General features: G+C 36.0%; 1 protein-coding gene across 2 annotated transcripts in view; it reads left to right on the forward strand.

The window, feature by feature from the left end:
• The window catches only part of UBN2 (ubinuclein 2), a 79,693-nt gene that overhangs the window by 39,920 nt on the left and 16,473 nt on the right, over positions 1-23,300 (forward strand). For both annotated transcript variants that reach the window (XM_043463840.1, XM_043463841.1), the window contains 9 exons: positions 73-562; positions 4,048-4,118; positions 7,891-8,020; positions 9,538-9,656; positions 10,132-10,245; positions 10,841-10,984; positions 11,699-11,749; positions 13,895-13,937; positions 17,690-19,240. In XM_043463840.1, the coding sequence (XP_043319775.1) occupies positions 73-562; positions 4,048-4,118; positions 7,891-8,020; positions 9,538-9,656; positions 10,132-10,245; positions 10,841-10,984; positions 11,699-11,749; positions 13,895-13,937; positions 17,690-19,240 (2,713 nt within the window). The remainder of the gene's footprint in view (positions 1-72; positions 563-4,047; positions 4,119-7,890; positions 8,021-9,537; positions 9,657-10,131; positions 10,246-10,840; positions 10,985-11,698; positions 11,750-13,894; positions 13,938-17,689; positions 19,241-23,300) is intronic.

Consider the following 23,300-nt stretch of genomic DNA (forward strand, 5'->3'; position numbering starts at 1 on the left):
GCCTCCTTATTTCCATGGGCTTTTAACCTTTAAAATCATACAAAACCTAACTGATCACTTTTTTCTTCACAGGGTTATGGCTCTAAATTCACACAAATCTGAAAAAAAGAAGAAACGTTATAAAGATTCTCTTTCTCTAGCTGCCATGATAAGAAAATTTCAAAAAGAGAAGGATGCATTAAAGAAGGAATCTAACCCTAAAACCCCAGTGAACTTCTCAACCTCCTCTCTTAATAACCCCCCCTCTGCTGCTGTAGCGTTGGGAAATGATGTCTCGGACCTGAATCTGAACAGTGCTGATCCGGACCTCCCCATCTTTGTTAGCACAAATGAACATGAACTATTTCAGGAAGCTGAAAATGCCCTAGAGATGCTAGATGATTTCGACTTTGACAGATTACTGGATGCTGCTTCTAATGGTAGCCCCCTCTCAGAGTCAGGGGGAGAGAATGGAAACACCACCCAGCCAACCTATGCCTCTCAAGTTATGCCTAAGGTGGTACCTACACTCCCAGAGGGTCTGCCTGTCCTCCTTGAAAAACGTATCGAAGACCTCCGTGTAGTAAGTGTGATAATTCTCTTGTTTTTTGTTTGCTGCATAAACATAGGAATAAATACTTATTTTCAAGCAAAAATAATAACCTATAATCCTAACATACTCTTAAGTAACTTTATTTTCTATGTTTCCTTTTAAGCATTGGATCTGTGCATACTTTTTCTTTTAAGTTTAGTTATAACATGGGAATGGCAACCCACTCCAGTATTCTTGCCTGGAAAATTCCATAGACAGAGGTACCTGGTGGGCTACAGCCCAGGGCATTGCATGCAAAGAGTTGGACTTGATTGAGTGACTGAACACAAATGCACACATAACATGGATACAGTTCATTGTTTTATTACCTCACTTCATCTTATATTTTTCTGTATAATTTTCATAAATACAATTTTTATTGGCTTACATAGCCTGGTAAAGAAAATACAGGGAAGGTAGGAACAAATAAGTGTATACTACTTTGGCATGTTTGTCTAAACCCATGCCATGTTTTTAGCCCTCTTTTTTATTTTATTTTTCCCTGATTACAGAAGTTATATATTCAATATAAGTTGTATTTTTCACTTAGGGAGGGAAACATGCCCGATAATCAGACATTTTCCACCCCCTATGGAACAACCATTATTAAACTATTTTTCTGGATTTTATTTCATGCATTTGCAAATATGTTGTTATTAAAAATAATTATTGTAATTATTAAAAATTATTAAATAATAAAAAATAATTGTTAACAGAAGTATATTTTATAACTTGTCTCTTCTAGGGTTATAGTAGCCATTTAAATCACATTTTAAATTTATTAATCATCTCCATGTTGTATTTATTTCTCTTAACTCTTTCTAAATTTTAAGTATCTGATTAGGGGAGCAGGAGATCTATCTAATTTTTCCAACAGGTGACTCATGGATTCTAATTATCAATTTTATTCTTTTTCTATTTTTTGTTCTTTAGCATTTCTTCTGAGGTCACCGCTTATTAAATTCTCTAAAATTTTTACTTATTTTAAGGTAATTTGTTAGTTCAGGACTTAAAGAAGTGTGTTCAAGTATCTCATTGCCAGTGTTTCTTAGGTTATGACTTGTATTGCCATGATGTTTGCTTTATGTCTATGCTGTGTTGTTTGTTGGCCCATACAGTTCTTGCTGGCTCAATCTCTGTTGTGATGTGTATCATTTGAAGATGGCCCTGTCTGTGCTATTAATGTTTCTTATCTCAAATTCAGTATTGTCTGATTTTACTGTGGGTTCCTTTCTCTTTATTTTTGCATGGAATAGCTTCATCATTTCAATATTCTCTTTAAGATTTTCTCTTAGCTACAGCTGTTATAATGATAATGATATAATCTTTATTCTGTCATTTTCTTTTATATTCTGTTTTATTCTTTCCCCTCCTTTGCTTTTCGCTCTTGCTATTTTCTGTGCTTATCAAATATAGTCATCTTATTAATCATATAGATTTTTTATTTGATCTTCTTAACCACTGTATGAAGTAAAGGTATTGTTTCCTTTTTATGGCTAACAAACTTAAGTGGAGGTAGATGAAGTAGCTTGGTCAGGCCCTACAACTAGTAAGTGGTGGAGCCTGAATTTAAATACAAGGGTTCACCTGACTCCAAGGTACGTGCTTTTTGCTGTCCCATATTGCCCCTAAAATCTTTAGTTTCTTTGATGGTTTAAATATAAAAGTGCTAGGGATATAATCCAGGTTTTTCAACATGTAATTAATAATAATAGCTATTATTTATTTAGCAAATAACTATACTGTGTACTGAGTGTAGTGCTCTCAGGACCCCAGTTACTGTTGAGGAGACAGTGTCCTGAGTGGAAGTGGCTGAGCCATAATACACAGTCAGAATTGAAAGGACCATCACGCTGTATATAACTTGCGCTCTGCCCACTGTGTTGTGTGCCTTTCTTTCCCACTTAGTACACGAAACTGATGAGCAGTGAGTGTGTTTCAGTTTTGTCAGGTGCTGTCACATCTCATATACTAAAACTCTTTCTGTAGTTGCCATGGCAGGACTTCCTAACTTCTTAGGAAATTATCAGTAAGAAGATTCATTTCACTTGCTAGTATCTGTAAATTCTCCATATTTTTGTCTTTCAAATAGATGGTATTTTTTCCTCAGGAAGTAAGGTTTCATAACTGCTTGCAGTGCTCACCTCTGTCTGATAAGGACTTGCTTCTTGTAGCTCTTTTCTCACTTTGTAACATTCTTCCAGTGTTCAGCCTCTTGATGTCTTTTTTTCTTGAAGTTTAGTTTTTGTTCTGGCTTTCTTCCTGTATTTCTTCTCCATACACATACCCAGTCTTCATCATTTCTAAGAAATGCTGAGGCATATTCCCAAAATTGTCCTCATCTATTTATAGCATGTGAGGTTGTCAAACAGTATAAAATTATCAACAGAGTTGACAGAGTCAGCATATTTCTTACTCAGATTATTGAATCTCAGGATGTTTTACATCTTGGGTGTCTTAAGATAAACTGTGTCTTTTGTGATTTCCCCAGTAAATTTTACTTATGGTAGTGTATTGGTTTGTATACTCTTTGTTTCTGGTAAACTGGTTAAGGTGACACAGTGATGAACATATCATTCTTATCCTCATTGAATTGATTTTTGCTCATCCCTGGATAATGACCACGGCCAGTTTTTTCATTGTTAGTAATTAAGTGGAACCCAGACTGGCTGCAGGGCTTCCCTTGTAGTTCAGCTGGTAAAGAATCTGCCTGCAATGGGGGAGATCTTGGTTCGATCCCTGGGTCAGGAAGATGCCCTGGAGAAGGGAAAGGCTACCCACTCCAGTATTCTGGCCTGGAGAGTTCCATGGACTGTATAGTCCGTGGGGTTGCAAAGAGACGGACATGACTGAGTGACTTGCACTTCACAGACTGGCTGGAGAAGCTGAGTATCTTTGTACAGAGTCACAGTGTTATACAGCTGAAGTCAGAAAGCTCCTGGTCTGAGTCCTGGATCCACCACTCACTAGCAGTGTGATTTGGGGGTATATCATGTTTAGGTTTAGGCTCCTTATTTCTAAAATGGGGGCTATAATGCCCATGTCACTGGGTGTTATGAAGATTAAACATGGTAATGTGTACAGTATGTAGAATATCAGACATGTTGTTAGACAATATTGTCTAGTAAAAAGTGAGACAGCAGCTTTCTGTCATCTTGGAGACAACAGCAAGAATTAATAAAACTAACAGATACTCAAAGTACACAAGATACCCATAGCACTAAAAAATCTTATATGTATAACTTATTGGATTTGGGAAAATTCAGAAAAATGAAATACAGACATAATAGGAAAGAATGTTATGTATGCTAAATTTTGTCTCAGCACCCTTTAATTCCCTGTCATGCCAGATAATAGCTGGGATGTGAAGTGAAACTAATCTTAGCCCCGCCCTCAAGGAGCTTATTCTAAAGTAAATAGATATGGAAACAAATATGTTTATTGAGGGTTTTATTGACAATCTTGTGTTTCTGTAGGCTGCCAAACTTTTTGATGAAGAAGGAAGGAAAAAATTCTTTACACAGGATATGAATAATATTCTTCTGGAGTAAGTAATTTTCTTCTTTGATTAAAAAACCGTAAGAATTCTTTAAGAAATATTGTAGACCTTTGAGGTGCAGATGCTGCTTGGTTGGTTAGTCTCGGGCCTTAGCTCTTTCCTTTTGGCCTCACAACATGTGTGATTAAGTTTCTTAGCAAAACTATGTGTCTTTGTACAGTGGTTCTCCATGACCCCTTATGATAATCAAAGCTTCCAGTGGGAAAACCACCAGAGCAAGTGACCAGTGTATGGGGTTGAATGTTATCCTACGTTTAAATGCAGTGTTTGTCATGTTATGTGAAGATATCTTTTTGAGACATCTCTGATTGTTTACATTAAAATTCACACAAACATTTTATATCCAAATGGAAAGTATGGTTTAATGAAGAATCATTGTTATGGGATAGGATGGAGGCAGTGTAGAGAAGACAGGTATTCAATTGGAAAGGAAAGGGTAAAAGCTGGTTTATGAAACAAACAGTATTTAAACCAGTGATAATATTCACCCTTAGCTAGAATTTGATGTTAATGAAATTGCAGGTTCTAAGATTGTGGTCAAATAAGCTGTATTTATAAACCTATTGGCTTATAAATTTTGACCGTGGTTCCAGAAATTGAGTATATAATTGACTACAGGCAGGAATGGGCAAAAGAGAAGTGGTCCTGGGGAAAGCAGTAAATTCCTTTCTGATGAAAATAATGTATACTTACTTTTGGTGGTTTAGTAGCATCATATATACAGAAACAAGGCAATGTTTCCAATACTATAATTCCTGTCTTTTAAATATATAATGGAGTTAGTTTCTCATGAGATATAAAGGATGAGTTGGTTTTCTGGTTTTGATAACTGTTTTAATTAATGCATTCTCTCTTTTTCCTGAAGTACTTAAAAAAATCTTTTGGTCCCATGGACTAGCATGGAGACAGAGGAATTTCTTGTTCCTGTTATTTATTTTAGCCAGAGGTTTTCAGGTTTATTCAGTTTGCTTGCAAATGCTTCTTGTCAGTGCCACGTCCTTTTACCTAGCTTTCTTCTAAACCTTAGGTTCAATAACCAGTGTAACCATTACTTACCAGAGCTGCCCCGGATTCCAGGATCAGGGATCTGACTAGCTCTTTTTCTTTTTACCTAATAGCCCAAGTTTACTATATTAGATCTTTTTCCTGTGACTGAGACAGTCATTTTTTATTTTACTCTTCTGTAAGGGGACAACTCTTTTTCTCTCTTTGATAATCAAAAGGTCATACTTGGGACATAACATCTGAAGAAAGCAGAATACCAGTTACCAGTATTCTGTTAACAGGCTTCTCTGTTAATTCCTGCCATGTCCGTCTTAAATCCTCTAGTCTTTTTTTGAGCCCGTCTATTTTTTTATTTCACAGAGAGTGTTCCTGTAATTCTACAAGCCTTAGTGTTCAGGCTTTGAATTGTTTTCCTTTTAGTAACTTTCTTAAGCTCTCTTGTCTTCTTACACGTTCCTGAACAAACATCCCTTATTTCTCTGTGCTGAGTTGATTGTCTCAGGGCATATGATACACGATTATTTGGAGTAGTAATTCCATGAAGTTTTTTAGGTAAATTTTAGTCGTCCCCGTATACTAAAAGATTGGAATTCTTAGAAAAAAAATATTAAAGTATATATGTGAGGGATGTGTACTTAAACTGCTCTCAGATACAAATTTGTATCTATTTGGGATAGACCAATACAGTCAGTAACCTCTAGGGTTAATCCTTTTCTCTAATTTTTTACCTAATAGGGGCTTGGGAGCAGAGTCAGTGCTTCCAGTTTCTGAGTTACCTCCTCTTTGGAAACCACTAATTTTTATAAGTAGGTCATTGATTTAATCTGTTCTTACTTGGAATCTCTTACTACTTGGAGTTTCTATTTTATTTTCAGCTTTAACTAACCTTTTATAATGGGACAAGCCTAAAATGCCTCCTACTCAGAGTCTAGACTTTAATAAGTTCTAACCGCATTATTTAACCAAATGTTTATACACAGAACTCATGACCATAGTGATTATCTTCCGTATGAACCTCTGCATTTGACCCTCTGGCTCTAGTAGGTCTTAAACTTCTGTTCATTTATTTCTTTATTGTGTTGGCTTCTCTAGTACTGAAAATTTTATACTGTCAATTCTAAGGCGTATAGTTAGTTTTCCACATTTCATTGTTTCTGAAATTGCAGTGTATATTATAAGTGTTAGATACATTTGATCTGGCAGGGTTTCTGGTTTCTTTTTTTCCCCAAAAGCTGTTAATTGAATCTTAGGATGCACCTACATTTGTGAAAGTATTTAAGTCTGTCAGCACCTTCTCCTATAGAAGAACTTGATGATTTGGACATAATTTGCTACCAAGGGCCCCAGTTTGGTCTCGGCCTTCAAATTAACATCTGTTCTCACCTTTCTACAGTAGTAGCTGCCAGATATAATGTCTTCCATCTTAAAGAAACCTCAACTGTTTATTATAGACTTGTCCTGCTAAGAATATGGTGGCTGTTACAAACTCTTTTTTTTTTTTAAAGCAGCTATTTGGCTAAATACCCTTTAGGAACTGGAGAATTAGAGTATATTGGATAAACTAATAAATATCTAGTTTGTGCAGTGGAGGCACAATAAGGCCAATAAAAGATAGATAAAACAATCTGTGTGTGTAGCTTCTTCTGAATCTGTAATTTTTTCAAACACGTTTAAGGAAAATTTACTCTGAGAACTTACAGAAATTGTAACTCTAGTATAACGGTTGCAGGGTGGTGAGGGGAATTATGAAATCTCTTTGAGGAAATGAGTTTTTGGTTAATAGTGGAGTTCCTGTGCTTTACGCAAAAATGGAGACTTTACCCCTATCATTAGGAAGTTATTTGGTTATAGCTGATTCACGTGGTGGTGGTGTACAGCAGAAACCAACATAACATAAAGTAGTTATCCTCCAATTAAAAATAAAAGACCAAAAAAAAAAATTATTTGCACCGGAAGGGGAGTAAATTAGGAGTTAAGGACTTTTTTTCTGGCCATATTGTGCAGCTTGCGGGATGTTAGGGCCCCGACCAGGGGTCAGACTTTTGCCCCCTGCAGTGGAAGCATGGAGTTCTAACCGCTGGACTACCAGGGAATTTCCAGGAATGTAGGGATTAACAGATACACACTGCTGTATGGTAGAGAATATGCTTGCAGTGCAGAAGACCTGGGTTCAGTCACTGGGTTGGGATGATATCCTGGAGAAAGGAATGGCTACCTACTCAGTATTCTTGTCTGGAGAATTCCATGCCTTGCTGGCTGCAGGCCTAAGGAGAACTCTTTGCCTGGCAGGTTACAGTCCATGGCGTTGGAAAGAGTCGGACACAACTGAGTGACTAACATGATGATGATATGTAAAATAGATAAAGATACTGTATAGCACAGGGGACTATATTAAATATCTCATAATAACCTATAATGGAAAAGAACCTGAAAAAGTATATATATAAAACTAAATCACTTTCCTGTATAACTGAAACTAACACAATATTGTAAACTGGCTGTACTTCAATTTAAAAAAAGCAAATTATTTGCCATCTTGTTTAGGGTTATAAATTCTACTCTTAAACTAGATTCATTGAAATTTTTTTATAGCATTGTTATTTATGTTGGGGTTTTTTGTTTTTTTACTTGAACAATGCTGTCTGGGAAATCAGGGAAGTATAAAATGAGAAAAGAATCTGCCTCTGTCTCCTTGCCTGTTTGTCGCTACCTAAAAGAAATTCTCTACTACTTATTTGTTATTGTTTTTGGTCAGCATTGAGTTACAGCTGCAGGAACTAGGCCCTGTCATTCGTAGTGGTGTCTACTCCCACCTTGAAGCTTTTGTGCCATGCAATAAAGAAACACTGGTAAAACGTCTGAAGAAGTTACATCTCAATGTCCAGGTAAGAAGGGGAATAATAATAACTGCATCTGGGGTTTTAGAACTGTAAAGAGACTGGTTTCTGTTTGCTGCTTTTGCATATTAATTGCTTTATAGTCATACTATATATATTTAATAACCATAGTCATAGTATATATATTTAATAACCACAGAATGTTCTTTTTAAGGCCTGGGATACAACTGCTTTTCAACAGTTGATAAGTTTTGATGAGAAATAATGTTTTCTAATGCTTCCTGGATGAGATAAATTAACTTCATTTCATAGCTGACAGAACTGTATCCTCAAGAAATAATCTGACATGTGTCACTCAATTTTTTTATTCCTGAAATGGACCCATACAGACATACTCACACAGACATGAAGACCAATGGAAAGAATCACAGGGTTGCATGTAAACTCAAAGATTATTCATTGTAATCATCAGTGTTTTACTAGGTTCTTTTCCACTACAACCCCTCTAAGTGTTTCATTACATCAGGAAGTTCTTCCATACATTGGGCCAGATCCAAGTCTTTTCCATCCTTTCCACCCTAATTCTGCTTTTGGCATGGAATTCTGTGTTACAGGTTGTATACTTCCATTAATAAAATGGTTCTTTGAATTGAGAAACTACAGTTCTTTCTCAGTTCAAGCAGGTTAATGAACAAATGAAATTTATTTGAGGTCTCAGATTTCCTGGACTGTGGAATGTTAGCTATGGAAGAAGACATTTATCTAACCCTTGCTTTTCTTCGTGTGGTATAATTATGTACCTTTGTACCCCTAAACAAATTGTGTGGTTTGCATGTTTGTGAGCTTCATATAAATGGAGAAACAGTGTCTGTTTTCCTCTTCAGCTTGCTTATTTACACTCAACATTATGCATTTCAGGTTTATCTGTCTTTACGTGTAGTGGGACTCCATTTTTACTGCTGTGTGTACAGTGTTCCATTGTATGAATATATTTCAGTTAATTTATTCATTTAACTGTTGATGGATACTTGACTTTTACCCAGGCAGATAGTCTCAACTATATAATTCTTAAGATCACATAGAAACCATGATACTGGATTTCACATTTTGAAGAATGGTATTTTATAGCAAACACTGTCCTGTGTGCCTCAATAGTAATTGGTATGCATGAAATAAGTAAAATGCTTGTTAGTAATATTTGTATTTTATTTTTATTAGATTTTGGTCTCTATTTAGTCTTTGTATTATAGTTAAAGTGTGCATATAATTTACTGACCAAACATGGAGTGTTTTTAAGAATGTAATTGAACACTATTAATTATGCTGAGGCAACAGGCAAAAACTGGGACTCTGTTTGGCTGTCTGAGAAGTATGGTTATCCTAATTTTATATCTGGTGTGCCTTGTGAAAAGTCAGCATTGTAGAAGAAATGTCTGTATTTGAGTATGCTAACATTTCAGTTGTGTGATCAATATCTAAAACCCAGATTTCATCTTTTGAGGACCTGCTTACAAAATAGGCTATGTAAATATGCTTGAAAAAACTTTTAGTTTTTTTCCCCTCAGGATGATCGTTTAAGAGAACCTCTGCAAAAGCTGAAACTGGCTGTCAGCAATGTCATGCCTGAACAGCTATTTAAATACCAGGAGGACTGCCAGGCTCGTAATCAGGCTAAGTGTGCCAAGTATGTACCTCTTCTATTTGGATTGGCTTTTGCACTTGAGAAATACCTGTAGCTGTTAGGGATTGGTCTTAAGTAGAAATCCACCTAAACCACTAGAGTGGCATAATTGAATATTTTCTAAATGGTAAGGCACTTCCCACTCAGTTGCTTTGGGGTGAAAGGCAAAAGGTCTTTTGATGTTGTGTTGTGCATGAGTGTGATCAAAGCTAGAGCTGACCCTGATAAGACATTTCACATGTTGACCTACTTGACTGGTTGCAGTTGGATACAAAAGATAAGTGTTCATGCCTTTATATTAGAATTTGAAGACGTTATTTACCAGAGTGCTATATAAGGCACTTCAAATTCAAAGTATCATGTGGAAAGTTAAATTCCTTATTTACCCGTCTTGGAAGCAATTCAACAAGTATCCAAGGAGCATATTATAGCAATGTTGGGTTAAAACTTTGCTGCATAAAATATTTTCCATTTTTAGGTTTCAAACAGATGAAGAACGAGAAAAAAATGGGTCCGAGGAAGATGACGAGGAGAAACCGGGGAAACGTGTCATAGGACCAAGGAAGAAATTCCACTGGGATGACACCATTAGGTAAGGTTTAACGAAAACCTTCACTTTCAACCAAATAGATAATGCAGAAGTACAGTTTCTACAGTTTCTCATTAAAAAAGAATCTAGAGTAAATGGAAAACTCGATTAGAAGCAACCAGAAGTTAGTGTGTAGGAAAATTTTATTCAAGAGAAATTAATTTGGTTTTAATATCCATAGAGTTCTATCACTTTTATTTTCACATAGTACTTTTCATAAACTAATCTTATTATTGAGTAAGTCATACTGGTTTCAGAGGTGAAGTACTCAGTACGTTTGTGTAACCAGTCATCTTTCTTACCAGTATTTCTGTACTCCTAGTAGAGGGTTTAGTTGTAGGACTACCCCTTTTAAACTTTGGTGCCTGGATTAAAGGTACCAAAGGGAATTATCTTATACTGGGGATTTGGCTATAGTGCACTGAATGATGTATGTTAGAAATTATTTATCTTCATGTCATCTTCTGAATTCTTCAGATAATATTCTTTATTATTGCTGTCAGATTTGTGTGCTTTTAAAAAAATCTGTTTCAAGCTTAATTTTCTACAATTTGCAGTCAGATTTATATATAAATATATATATTTTTAATCTGTTTAGAACTTTGTTATGTAACCTTGTTGAGATCAAATTGGGATGCTATGAGTTAGAGCCAAATAAAAGCCAGTCTGCTGAGGATTATCTTAAATCCTTTATGGAGACAGAGGTGAAACCATTGTGGCCTAAGGGCTGGATGCAGGCAAGGTAAGAAATGTGACATCCTAGATTTTATTTTACTCTCTTATTGCTATTATTAAAGACACATATATACACACATATTACATTCATTTTCCTAAGAACCTAGTGTGTTTGACATTCTGTAAGTCATCTCAGATGATGCCTACTTTGAAAGCTTCACTCACTTAAAAGTCATATGGACATAGAGACACACATAAAAGTGACTCTCTTTAACTGACCACTTTTTCTTTTTTGCACCTAAATTTCCTAATAGAGAAAAAGGGAGGGGGGAAGAAGGTTATGAACTTTGGGAGGGGAACTTTATATGGGTATCTTGAAGATAAGTAACTGAATACAAGATTTAGACTGCAGAAAAAGAGGCACAACTTTAGTTCTATTGAAAATACAGTCAGTGTAGAGTGGTATCTCAAAAACTAAGGGTAGGTCAGTTTAAAGAGTTAAGTATAGAATGTTAAAATTAATAGGCCTGGTTGTCTCAACCTGTCATCCTAAAGTGTTCATCTTAAATCAACAGAAATCTTTTAAAAGATTTAAATAAAGAGGTAATATAAAATTTTGCATAAAATAGGTTATTGAATTTACTGTGCCATTGTTAAGTCTTTATTTGGTAAATAGCAAGTAGTAGTCTATTGAGTATCAAATGATTAAAATGACAAAGTGATTATCTTGTTATTGTTTGCTATGGAAAAATAACTTTTTTTTTTTTTTTAATTTTTCCAGAATGCTTTTTAAGGAAAGTCGGAGTGTACATAATCATCTTACTTCTGCTCCGTGAGTAAATGCAGACCCCAGATATCTTCATTTATTTTTATTCACATTATAATATTTAGTAAACAAAATATTCATTAAATCCTAGGTAAAATAGGACTTAAACATACAATCTGTCTTAACACAGCTTTTAAAAAAAAATCATTTTAACTGTTGACTCTCTAGACCTGAGGACACATTTCTCTATTAATGAACTTCTCAGGCTAGTCTCTAAAAACTTGAATCCATAATGTAACATATTGGTTTGAAATCTGGTGGTGAGAAGCCATTTAAATAGGAAGGCTTCAGTGGTTTCCTTTGTTCCTGGAAGGTCTGCCCTCCAGTTCTTTTGTATCCTTTTTCTTTCCCTCTTAATGACCATCTACAAAGGTAATCTGTTAGCCTCCTGCTTTCCACGACAGTTCTGTATATATCCTACCTAGCCTTGCCTTGCAGCGTGTTTTATTCCACAAAATTAGTGTACTCTTGATGTCCTTTCTTCTGTCCCAAAGTGGATCTTTTCATTAGTGATGTAATTACTAAAGAATATGAAGTCACTCAGTCGTGTCTGACTCTTTGAGACCCCATGGACTGTAGCCTGCCAGGCTCCTCTGTCCATGGGATTTTCCAGGCAAGAATACTGGAGTGGGTTGCCATTTCCTTCTCCAGGGGATCTTCCTGACCCAGGGACTGAACCCGGGTCTCCCGCATTATAGGCAGATGCTTTACCATCTGAGCCACCAGGGTTCAAGAATGGTCTCTAGTAAAAAGGCAGGTTTTTTTCTGTGGTTATATTTTTGGGTGAATACTGGTTATCTTGACAAGGATTCTATTTTCCCTTACAACTTAAGGCTCCTTCTCTATAGCCTAGAAGTGTAGTGTTAAGGGTTATTAAAATATAAAATTAGCAGGTCACTGAGAAGTTACTGAACAACTTTAGTTCAGTACTCCACTAAGAGGTCTGGATACTATCTGGGAAGTGTTACGAAATTCCCCCTCTCCTTATGTATAGTTGCAGTAGATAGAATTTTTTTTTTAACAGCTTTTAGGAAGGACACTTTGTTAGTTTACTATCAGAGATACATTAAAGTTGGTTTTGGTTTTCAGATCTTGCTATTTTTGTTTTTTTTGGGTATAAATTTGGAGTAGTTTGGTTTTATAGGTTTACTTTGTTGCAGGTGGTTTACATATCCCAGGGTGGGAGTAAATATATTTTTTTATGCATTTATGTGTATTTGTGTCAATATTTCAGGCCTTTAATTTCCCTATACTCCTAAAAGTCCATTACAATTCAAGTATAGAAATAATTTATTTCTTCAGTTCTAAAGCAAGTTTCACATAGATCCTTTCCCTCAGTTTTTTTGTTTGTTTTTTTTTAGTAGCCTCATTATTATGGCTAACTTTTTGTTTTGTTTTGTATCAGAAAGTAGAAATCTGTGTGATAATATAGGCCTGGAAGTCATGACTATTACTGTTGCCTTAATGAAGTTATAGATTGACTGTAAAATTTTATTTAGACATAATTTAACTTAGTGAAGTAGAAATATTCAGACAATGTTCAGAAATATCCAGATACTTTTAGCTTTACAACTGTTTAATTATTCAGCAAACATGTAAGTACTTTCTTGTGCTAAAGAACCCTTAAGATTTTTTTAATCTTTTCACTTTTTCACACTGGTTCACAAATGTTCTAAGCTTTCATGGTATTTTTCTATTGCCCTTTTTCTGTCAGTTTTAAAATTTTTTACTTGATCTATTATGTTAAAAATAACTTTCTTTAAAAACTTGAGGATTTTTTGTTTTTTAAATAGTATGTCATTTATAACCTCTTAGCATGGTTTAATTTGAGCTTGAAGTTCCTTAAAGCTCTTTTCTATAAATAATTACAAATTCCTACCAATTCTTTGAAATAAGTATCCTTTAGGCAGCTTCGTTAGCATGTTTTGAGTTTTAATTTTTATTTTTAGCAATTATATTTAATTAAAAACATTTTATCATCTACATTTTACTAATGGTTTGACCTTTATTGTAGTTAATTGAAATTAGTAAAAATGTTGCTGTATATTCACATATAAACTGAATACTTACATACAAAATTATGTGTTACAATTTCCTAATGAGTGACTTAACTGCTATTGAGATAACCTCCTTTTTAATCTTTTCTCTTAGGGCAAAGAAAAAGGTGATTCCTGCACCTAAACCCAAAGTGAAGGTAAGTATTGAACTAAATCTTTAGTTAGTGATAATTGGTGACTATTGAAATACATTCTTATGATGAAAAGGTTTTATGGCATTTAGCATAGATTTAGGTACTGTTCTCTTAAGATGGGTATTTTCAAGCATTGTAAAAATTCTGGAACCATTGTATTTGGGAGAATAGATAACTGTGGCAGTGGGAAGTATACATACATTAGTTGAATTCTTTTTTTTTTTTTTTTTTTTTAGTATACATACATTAGTTGAATTCTAAGGCTTAGTACTACTTAGAAATGTTGGATAAAATATTAATATGACAAATAGCTTTTAAAAGCATGACTGGGATCTTGAATGAGTGAAATCCTTGTCTCAAAGCAAAGGAGTAGCTGCCAGAAAGTTAATCTGTCACTGAAACTTCAGTTGCCCTTAGGTGCATTTGCTGATTTCTGTCACCTTTCACAGCACAGCTGATAAGATTTTCTTAGACTTAAATAGGTTGGGAAATGGAATGAAGCTCTCCATAAACCTGGGACTCTCAGAGGATGACATTTTAAGTAAAAGAGAGGACTGGAAAAGAAATCCACTCACCAGTAAAAAGATTAAGAAATTTGTGTGTTTTGGCCATGGTTCTGAATTAGGGAAAGAATGTCCTTCCTGAAAATTTTCTGTGGATTAGGAGATTAGTTTATACAACCTGCGTAATCTGGGAAAACCTCAAGCTAGGAAAATAACTTAAAAGTTGTTAGATTAGTATTAACCCAGGGCACTGGCAAATCACATTCTTTCTGGAATAATGTACCCTCATCCCAGGCCTCAAAGGCTTATTACGTATGTGCTTAGTTGGTGAGTCATATCCCACTCTTCGCGACCCCATGGACTGTAGCCTGCTAGGCTCTTATGTCCAAGGGGATTCTCTAGGCAAGAATACTGGAGTGTATTGCCATGCCCTCCTCTAGGAAATCTTCCCAACCCAGGGATCAAACCCAGGTCTCCCACATTACAGGCAGATTCTTTACCATCTGAGCCACCGGGGAAATCCAAAAATACCGAAGTGGGTAGCCTATCTCTTCTCCAGGGGAACTTCCAGACCCAGGAATCAAACCGGGCTCTCCTGACTTGCAGGAGGATTATTTACCAGCTGAGCTACTGGGGAAGCCCAGAGAAAGGTTTCCCTCGCTGGGAAACGAACCCAGGCCGTGGCGGTGAAAGCGCCAAATCCTAGCCACTATATATACTGTGTCAAACATCTGAAAATACGGGATACGTGAGGAAATGTTGTGAGGAAATGTTACTGTGTGTGAGTGGGTCAGCCAAGACAACCAGTAGAATTGAATCCCTGAGAACAGCAAGTGATGGATTTATTATGGTTAGGACATACAGTGACTTAAGTTATTTAATATTTAAAAATGTAGAAGGGGGGACAAAAAAACATCAAAATAGACAAGGCAGAGTTGAACCAAGCATTGGGTTGGCCAAAAAGTTTGAGTTTTTCTGTAGGCTGTTAAGGAAAAAACCAAATGAACCTTTTGGCCAACCCACTATAACCTCTAGAAGTGAAAACTATAATCATTTGAAATTAAAATTGTAATGAAAGCCCACACCTTTTAGATTTTAGACTTTTCCCATAGTCTTCACTCTTTGAATAGAGTTTCTTTGCTTGTGAGGTTATGGCCAGAAGATCTGTATTTGCTACCCTGTGCTCTTCTTAACTTAATAGTGTTAGAGGCTTTTTGAATATAGATTAAGTAGTCTTCTTTTTCTTAGTTAAATCTATTGGTTCATGCTTTGTTTTGACATTTGACTTATTTTTAAACTCCTAATACCCACCATAAAGAGTTGGTTAAATTTTGCTACATCTCTTTAAACATATGATAAATTTACCAGAACTCTGATAACGGGTGTGTTGGGATGGTACAGTGGGATAATCTGTTGTGTTCATCTTTTAAAAAAAAGTTTTTTAAATTTATTTTTGGCTGTACTGGGTATTTGTTGCTGTGCACGGGCTTTCTCTAGTAGCTTTGAGTGGGAGTTATTCTTCATTGCCGTATGCGGGCTTTTCATTGCTGTGGCTTCTCATTGCAGAGCACAGGCTCTAGGCACAGGCTCAGTAGTTAATGCTAGTAGTTGTAGGGCATGGGCTTAGTTGCCCCCAAGGCATGTCAGATCTTCCCAGGCCAGGGATCAAACCCATGTCCTCTGCTTTGGCAGGCAGATTCTTAACCACTGAACCACCAGAGTAGTCCTGTTTTGTTCATCTTTGTCATGAATTTACCTTTTCCTTTCCCCCAAATGGAAAAAGCTGTATTCTGATTTGTTTTTTGTTTTTTTTTTCCTGCTCTAATGCCCCTTCAATACCTATTTCAGTTATAAAGGTAATACCCAGGAATGCTTATAGGAGAAAATGCAAACAATATAGAAAAGTGAAGGAGGAAAGTAAAAGTATCCTGAAATTTCTGCTCACACAAAGGGAAAAAAGCTTCTTTCTGGTACACATCTGCCCTCCCTTCTTCTGGATCTGTCCTTGCCTCCCCTCCTTCCTTCCGGATCCATCTGCCCATCCAGCCATTTCTTTATCCAGATTGAATTAACATTTTATATAAAAGAAATAACCTGTTTTTTCCACTCAAATATATATCCTAAACAATTTGCCAGTATAAATCTACACAGTACTCTTGGGTGGATTAAATGTTATTTTTATAAAGAAAAAATATTAATAAAGAAGTTACTTTAAAATGGCAATTTTATACTGGTAACACTACCAATGTTATTTTGATATACTCCCTCACTCTCAGTTTCTGTCCTCTTTTTAGTAATGGAGTTTTCACTGAATGGTATGTCAGTGCAGTCATGTCTCATCTGTTCATCTTAGCAGACAGCCTTGCCCTTAATCGTAGTTACACTTCAGACTGCTAAAAGGCATTGAGGTTTTCAGTCAGGGCTTTTTAGAAGTTTTAGAGAAATTGCTAAGAAAGTTAGAGTGCAGTGGCATTCTTAAGAGAAATAAGAATTTACTGTTCTTATTTATTATTATCATAATACCTTAGAAGGTAGATGGTAGAGACTGTTCCTCCATGCTTTCCCCACTATAGTTAAGGTAAGTGCTGTGGTGGTATAAATTAATATATATGGCTTTGGGTTTATTTGGATTTGTCTCTTTTTAAAAAACTAGTTGAAAGTTTGACATGATTTTTATGTAGTTTTCTTCTTAATTTTAAAAATAAAATGTCAAGTACTTCATATTTTTCTTGAGAAAGATACTTTTTTAATGCTTTTGCTCTTTAAGTATTTTAAACTGCTCTAATTCTATCTCTTCCTTGAATTTTAAGAAGGTTAAATTCTTAATTCTCTCTTAGGTATTTAGAGTTTTAATTTCTAATACTCTTGTTTTCTTAGCATAGTACCTTGCTCATAGTGAATATATATGGAATAAATTATAATTTATAAATTATAAATGACTTCTACCATAATGAATAGAAAGCACAATTTAAGTGTGCTTGAATTGAATCATCTACCAGTTTGATGTACCGTTTTCTCTGTGTACTGTCTGTAGGTAAGACAGGCATACAAAGAGGTCAAAATGCAAGGAAGCTGGGAGTGATGGTCTTTATCATAGCAAACCACACTACACAAGATGGGTAAAATCCTAAGAAAAAGGCAAAGAGACTTGTAGAATTTTAATTATGAGAATTCTAATCCTTTAAAAACTAATACTGTGTAAATTTTGATTAATTGTTTTTGTTTTTCCAATATAATGCTTCTTAACACTAGGAGTGTAGTCCAAAAAAGGACCAGAAAACTCCTGCATCCTCGGTGGCTTCAGTTGGTGGTCCTTCAGCGAGCTCTAGCACATCGGCCGTGGCCTCTACCAGTTCTGGCTCCACGCCAGTGCAGGAGACCATCTGCCTTGATGACTCACTAGATGAAGAACTTTCCTTTCATCCACCTGCACTGGATCTTGTTTCTGAAGCTTTAGCTGTTATCAACAATGGGAACAAGGGCCCTCCAGCTGGCTCAAGGATAAGTATGCCAACTGCAAAACCTCGTCCAGGACTGAGAGAAGAAAAATTAGCAAGTATCATGAGTAAACTGCCACTGGCTACACCCAAAAAACTAGATTCTACTCAGACTGCACATTCATCGAGTCTTATTGCTGGCCACACAGGGCCAGTACCAAAGAAACCCCAGGATTTAGCTCATACTGGCATCTCTTCAGGCCTTATTGCTGGTTCTTCAATTCAGAACCCGAAAGTTTCCTTAGAACCTTTGCCAGCCAGGCTGCTTCAGCAAGGACTACAGAGGTCAAGCCAGATTCATGCTTCTTCCTCTTCGCAGACCCACATCTCCTCCTCTTCCCAAGCCCAAGTTGCTGCCTCTTCTCATACTCTGGGAACATCAGAGGCCCAAGACGCTTCTCCGTTAACACAAGTAACAAAGGTGCACCAGCATTCAGCTGTCCAGCAGAACTATGTGTCTCCATTACAAGCGACTATTAGTAAATCACAGACCAACCCAGTGGTGAAGTTAAGTAATAACCCCCAGCTTTCCTGTTCATCCTCACTTACTAAGACTTCAGACAAGCCACTTATGTACCGCCTTCCCTTATCTACACCCCCACCTGGAAATGGTTCTCAAGGGTCCCACTCCCTGGTTTCTAGGACAGTACCTAGCACCACTACCTCCACTAACTATTTAGCCAAGGCGATGGTGTCACAAATCTCCACGCAGGGTTTCAAGTCCCCCTTCTCAATGGCTGCATCCCCAAAACTTGCCTCATCTCCCAAACCTGCCACATCTCCTAAACCCTTGCCCTCACCTAAGCCTTCTGCCTCACCCAAGCCCTCTCAGTCAGCTAAGCCTTCAGTATCAACTAAACTTGTATCTAAATCCAACCCAACTCCCAAACCTACTGTGTCCCCAAATTCTTCCAGTCCAAATGCACTAGTGGCCCAGAGTAGCCACTCGAGCAGTAACAACCCAGTCCATAAACAGCCCAGTGGAATGAACATCAGCAGACAGTCTCCCACCTTGAATTTATTGCCCTTGAATCGCACTTCAGGCCTTCCGTCTACAAAAAATCTTCAGGCCCCTTCAAAGCTGACAAACTCACCATCCACTGGAACTGTTGGGAAGAATAGCTTGAGTGGAATTGCAGTGAATGTACCTGCCAGCAGAGGTAGCAACCTTAACTCAAGCGGAGCTAATAGGACTAGTCTGTCTGGGGGAACAGGAAGTGGAACACAGGGTGCTACTAAACCGTTGTCTACTCCACATAGACCATCCTCTGCCTCAGGGTCTTCAGTGGTGACAGCCAGTGTGCAGGTATGTATGTTAGATACACGCACGTGATTAAGTGTAAGGCGGTGTAATTTCTCTCAGTCAGTTCAATGATCTTATCATGATGTGTCAGTTGTTTATAATTTACAACTTCTGGGATGTTGACATCACAGTGATGGATAATCTTGGGGACAAAATTTTTGTTGGGATGTGTTTTTTTTTAATCACATGCTTGCTTTCAAAATTTTTCGAAATTTAAAACTATATCTTATCAAAGTCCAGAACAAAATAGTCACTTACGATTTTAACATACCTTAACTTGTCTCTTCTTTTCCCTGTCCTAGTCCCTTTCTCCTGTCAAGTTTCATAATTTTTTAAATCAAATTTATGCATTCATATTATTTTTTCCTTTAACCATGTCTTTTTGAATAAAATTTTTATTTTTTATAAATTTTGCAGTTGTTCATATATAATTCTCTGTCAAATTAGTATCAGTAGTCTGTTTATACCACACTTTCCCCATTCGTGAGTTTTTCATTTAAATTTCTCTCTCGGTTAGCAGGAGTACCTAATTCAAGAAATCTTTTCAAGAAGGCTAATGTGAATGTTGTTTTACTTCAGCACTTATATACCTGATGATTTCTGTCACACTTGAATAGATTCAGATTTCTTAGGTCACTAAGTGTCTCACTCCAGATTTTATAAATACTGCTCCACTGACTATTTAAGGTTATAAAAAATTTTGAGGCCATTCTGACTTTTTGTTTCCTTATAAGTAACATATTTTCTCTGCCTAAATGCTAATCACATTTTATCTTTTTCCTTGAAAATCAGGTGTTCCCAGATAATGGCTAGGTTTATCTAGATAGTTTTCATTAATTTTGTACCTAGAAAATAGTAACATCTTTCAGTCTCTGACCCACTCATTTTTTCAGCTCAAGAATATTTTATTCTGTTATGGGCCTGATTATTATTTCTGATCCATTTGCTGAGGTTTTTTGAGAGCTCTATTGCTCATATATTTCATCTCTCTGCCTTTCATGTCATCTTTTCTGTTATTATTTTCATCTATCTACCACTTATTTGTATTCTGAGGCTTTCTCAGCTTTGTTCTTCACTTTACTTATTTGGTTTCTTTAACTTTTCCCCCCTCCCTTGAAACATAACCTATGTTCACAGTTGGTAAAATTCAGAAAAAATTTTTAAAGAAGGAAAAGTCATGTATCGTCTTACCAGTGTTGATGTTTTCCAGATACTTTTTTTAGGCTCTTCAAGAAAGTAGATTTTACATAATACTACGTTTCATACGCTTTTTAAAAAATAGTATTTTATGGTGTTATTTCTTGGCTTCTCAATTACTCTTTGAAAATATGACTTATTTATGAAACTCTGTTGTTTAAGAAAGTGCTCTAACTTTGTACTGCCTCTTACTTATGTGGAATAGGAGCATCTAATGAAGTAAGTTTCCACATGGTATCTGAGAGATTTCCTGCTGTTCAATACAAGCTAAGTGTTGGTATTCAATGTACACTTAAAACCCAAATCATCACTCTGCCTCTACTATAGGCTTAGGAATGAATGAATTCTAAAATTCTAATATAGAACAAAATTCCATTATCTGATACTTCATTAATTGAAATCTAGGATTTATAGATGTTTTATCCATATGATTTTGCTTTTATCAGAAATAAGAAAATAGCCAAAAAACCCCCTAGGGATCATATGTGAAAATTTAAGTTACAACTAACGTCTAGGAGTTAGTCTGCATTCTTATTTTATTATCTTTGTTAAAATGTTGACTGTTTTTGAAATCAGTCTTTAATTTGATCATAGGAGTATGTGAGAGGATTATAATAACCAAAATGACAGTTCCATGGCCCATATCCTCCTTCCTATTGTCAACTACTTTTAACTGTTAGCTTTTTCTCTTGTGTTTTTTATTTTTTTTATAAAGTTTTATTAAAGTATAAAGGAGATAGAGAAAGCTTCTGACATAGGCATCAGAAGGGGGCAAAAGAGTACCCCTTGTGTTTTTTAAAAATAAGAATGAACAGAAGTCTCTTTTAGTGTTATCTTTCAGCTTCTCATTGTGATAAATAAGGCTTTTAACTGTCTTATACTTCTCCCATTCTCTTCAGAGACTAAAATTACAACTTTTGGTTAAATCTGTGACTTTGTAAAAGATTGTCTGTGTTGAGCTAACTATTGTGAACAAGTGGTTTCAATCATAAATTTGGGGCTTATTTTCTGGAGTTAAAATTTGCTTTTTTTTTTCCTTTCACTTTGTTTTCTTTAAAGTTAAATCTCCCTCTATCTTTCATCATCTCCAGAATCTATCAGTTCTGTTTCCACCACCCCCCCCACCCCCTGGAAAACTTCCTACATTTGATCATTTATCCCAAAAGAACAATTTGGTTTATTGTTTACCAGTTAGTTTCTTACCAAGGAACCTACATGGCAAAATTTGTGTTTCTAAAATGTAACTCCTTTCTTCTGATTTCTTCCTCTCCAAAATGGCTTTATGATTTGGAGACTTTAATGTTCCTGCCTCATATCTGATCCTTTTTGTCTTTCTTATTGGTTTGACTGAAGAAAACATCAGTAATTGAATGAGGTTATTCCTAACTTTTGTTCTCTTTTTTAACACAACATCAATGATGTCTTATCAGCTACCTTGTGGCACCTAGATCCTGTCTTTCTAAAGCTGGCCAACACGAAAAACAGATTTCCTATCTAAGTCTATAAAATATTCCACTTGCCTCTGAAAGATGTCTTTAGCTGTGTGCAGATGTGAACATGACAGGTCCTGAGGTTAATCAAAGTTAAAGTCTTTCTAGGTTCAGGTTGATCTCTACCTGCTTTTTATTTAATAACTTTGCACTGAAGGCTTTCCTGTTCTTTCTTGCCCTTCAGCTCATTGATTTTCTGTGAATCCAGTCTTTGCCACTCTATAATTTCCAAAATAATTCACTAAGCAAATATTTACTAAGTGTTTAATATGTGCCAGGCACTCTTCTAGGTGCTGGGGAAATTGGGGTGAGTCAAGATCATGCCCCCTCTCATGGGGCATATATTCTAGGATGAAGATAAGCAAAACACAGTACTTAAAAATACTTTGTGCTGTAAAAATAAAAACAATAATATGATAAAGTGTGATTGCTGCTAACATGGATAAGGGAGATGGAGAAGGCCTCTTGGAAGAGGCAATGTTTGAGCTGATAATTGAATGACTAGGACCAAGCCTTTTGGAGAGAAGAGCAAACAGCCCAGGCAAGAAAGGGAAAGTAGATGTGAAGACACTGAGATAGGAAAGAGCCTGACAGGGCTGGACAGTTGGGAAAGATGGGGAGGTGACAGGTCAAAAAACAACTCCAAACCATATGATTGAGGACCTTAGGGGCTACAATAAGGACTTGGGCTTTTACTTTGTGTTCAGTGGGAAGCCATTGGAGGGGAGTGGTATGGTCTGATACACATTTCAAAAAATCATTCTGGGTGTTGTAGAGAATGTGGGGGGCAGATGTACTCACCAAAATGAAACATGTTGTTAAAAAGAAATGTTCCTTTATATTTTCCCCTGGGGATGAAATGTAGAGGTCGTAGAAAATATTTCTGATTATGGGGCATTATCCTGAACTGTTTGCCTGCTTCATGTTGATAGCTTCTCCTGTAATGCTTCTAAATAATACCAATAATGGATACCCCGCTTTTAAAAGGTCTCCATCTTCTGTGAGAGAAAATTATAACTGCACATGTAACATTTAGATAATCTGGTGTTTCATTTTAGTTTTATAAACAAAAGTGGATATGGAAGGTTTTTATAAGTATAAAATATTAGTTACAGCCTGGTGCCATTTTTTTATTGCTAATACACATAACTTAATTTTGGAAGTTGCCCTAATTTACATTTTCTGTCAGCTTTAATGCTTTAATGAGCCTACTCCAGAAAAGCATAAGAGTTCTCCTTATTAGCAGTATTTAATGTTCCTCACCAGGAGGGCTTCACTGGTTTTAGAGTGTGTTCCCCATATTGTCCTGAGATTGTAGTAGAATGTTGATGAAAAAGAAGAGAAAACCCTTGTTAACTCTTGATACTGATCCTTTT

Source organism: Cervus canadensis, chromosome 3, assembly GCF_019320065.1.
Source record: "Cervus canadensis isolate Bull #8, Minnesota chromosome 3, ASM1932006v1, whole genome shotgun sequence".
Lineage (NCBI taxonomy): Eukaryota > Metazoa > Chordata > Mammalia > Artiodactyla > Cervidae > Cervus > Cervus canadensis.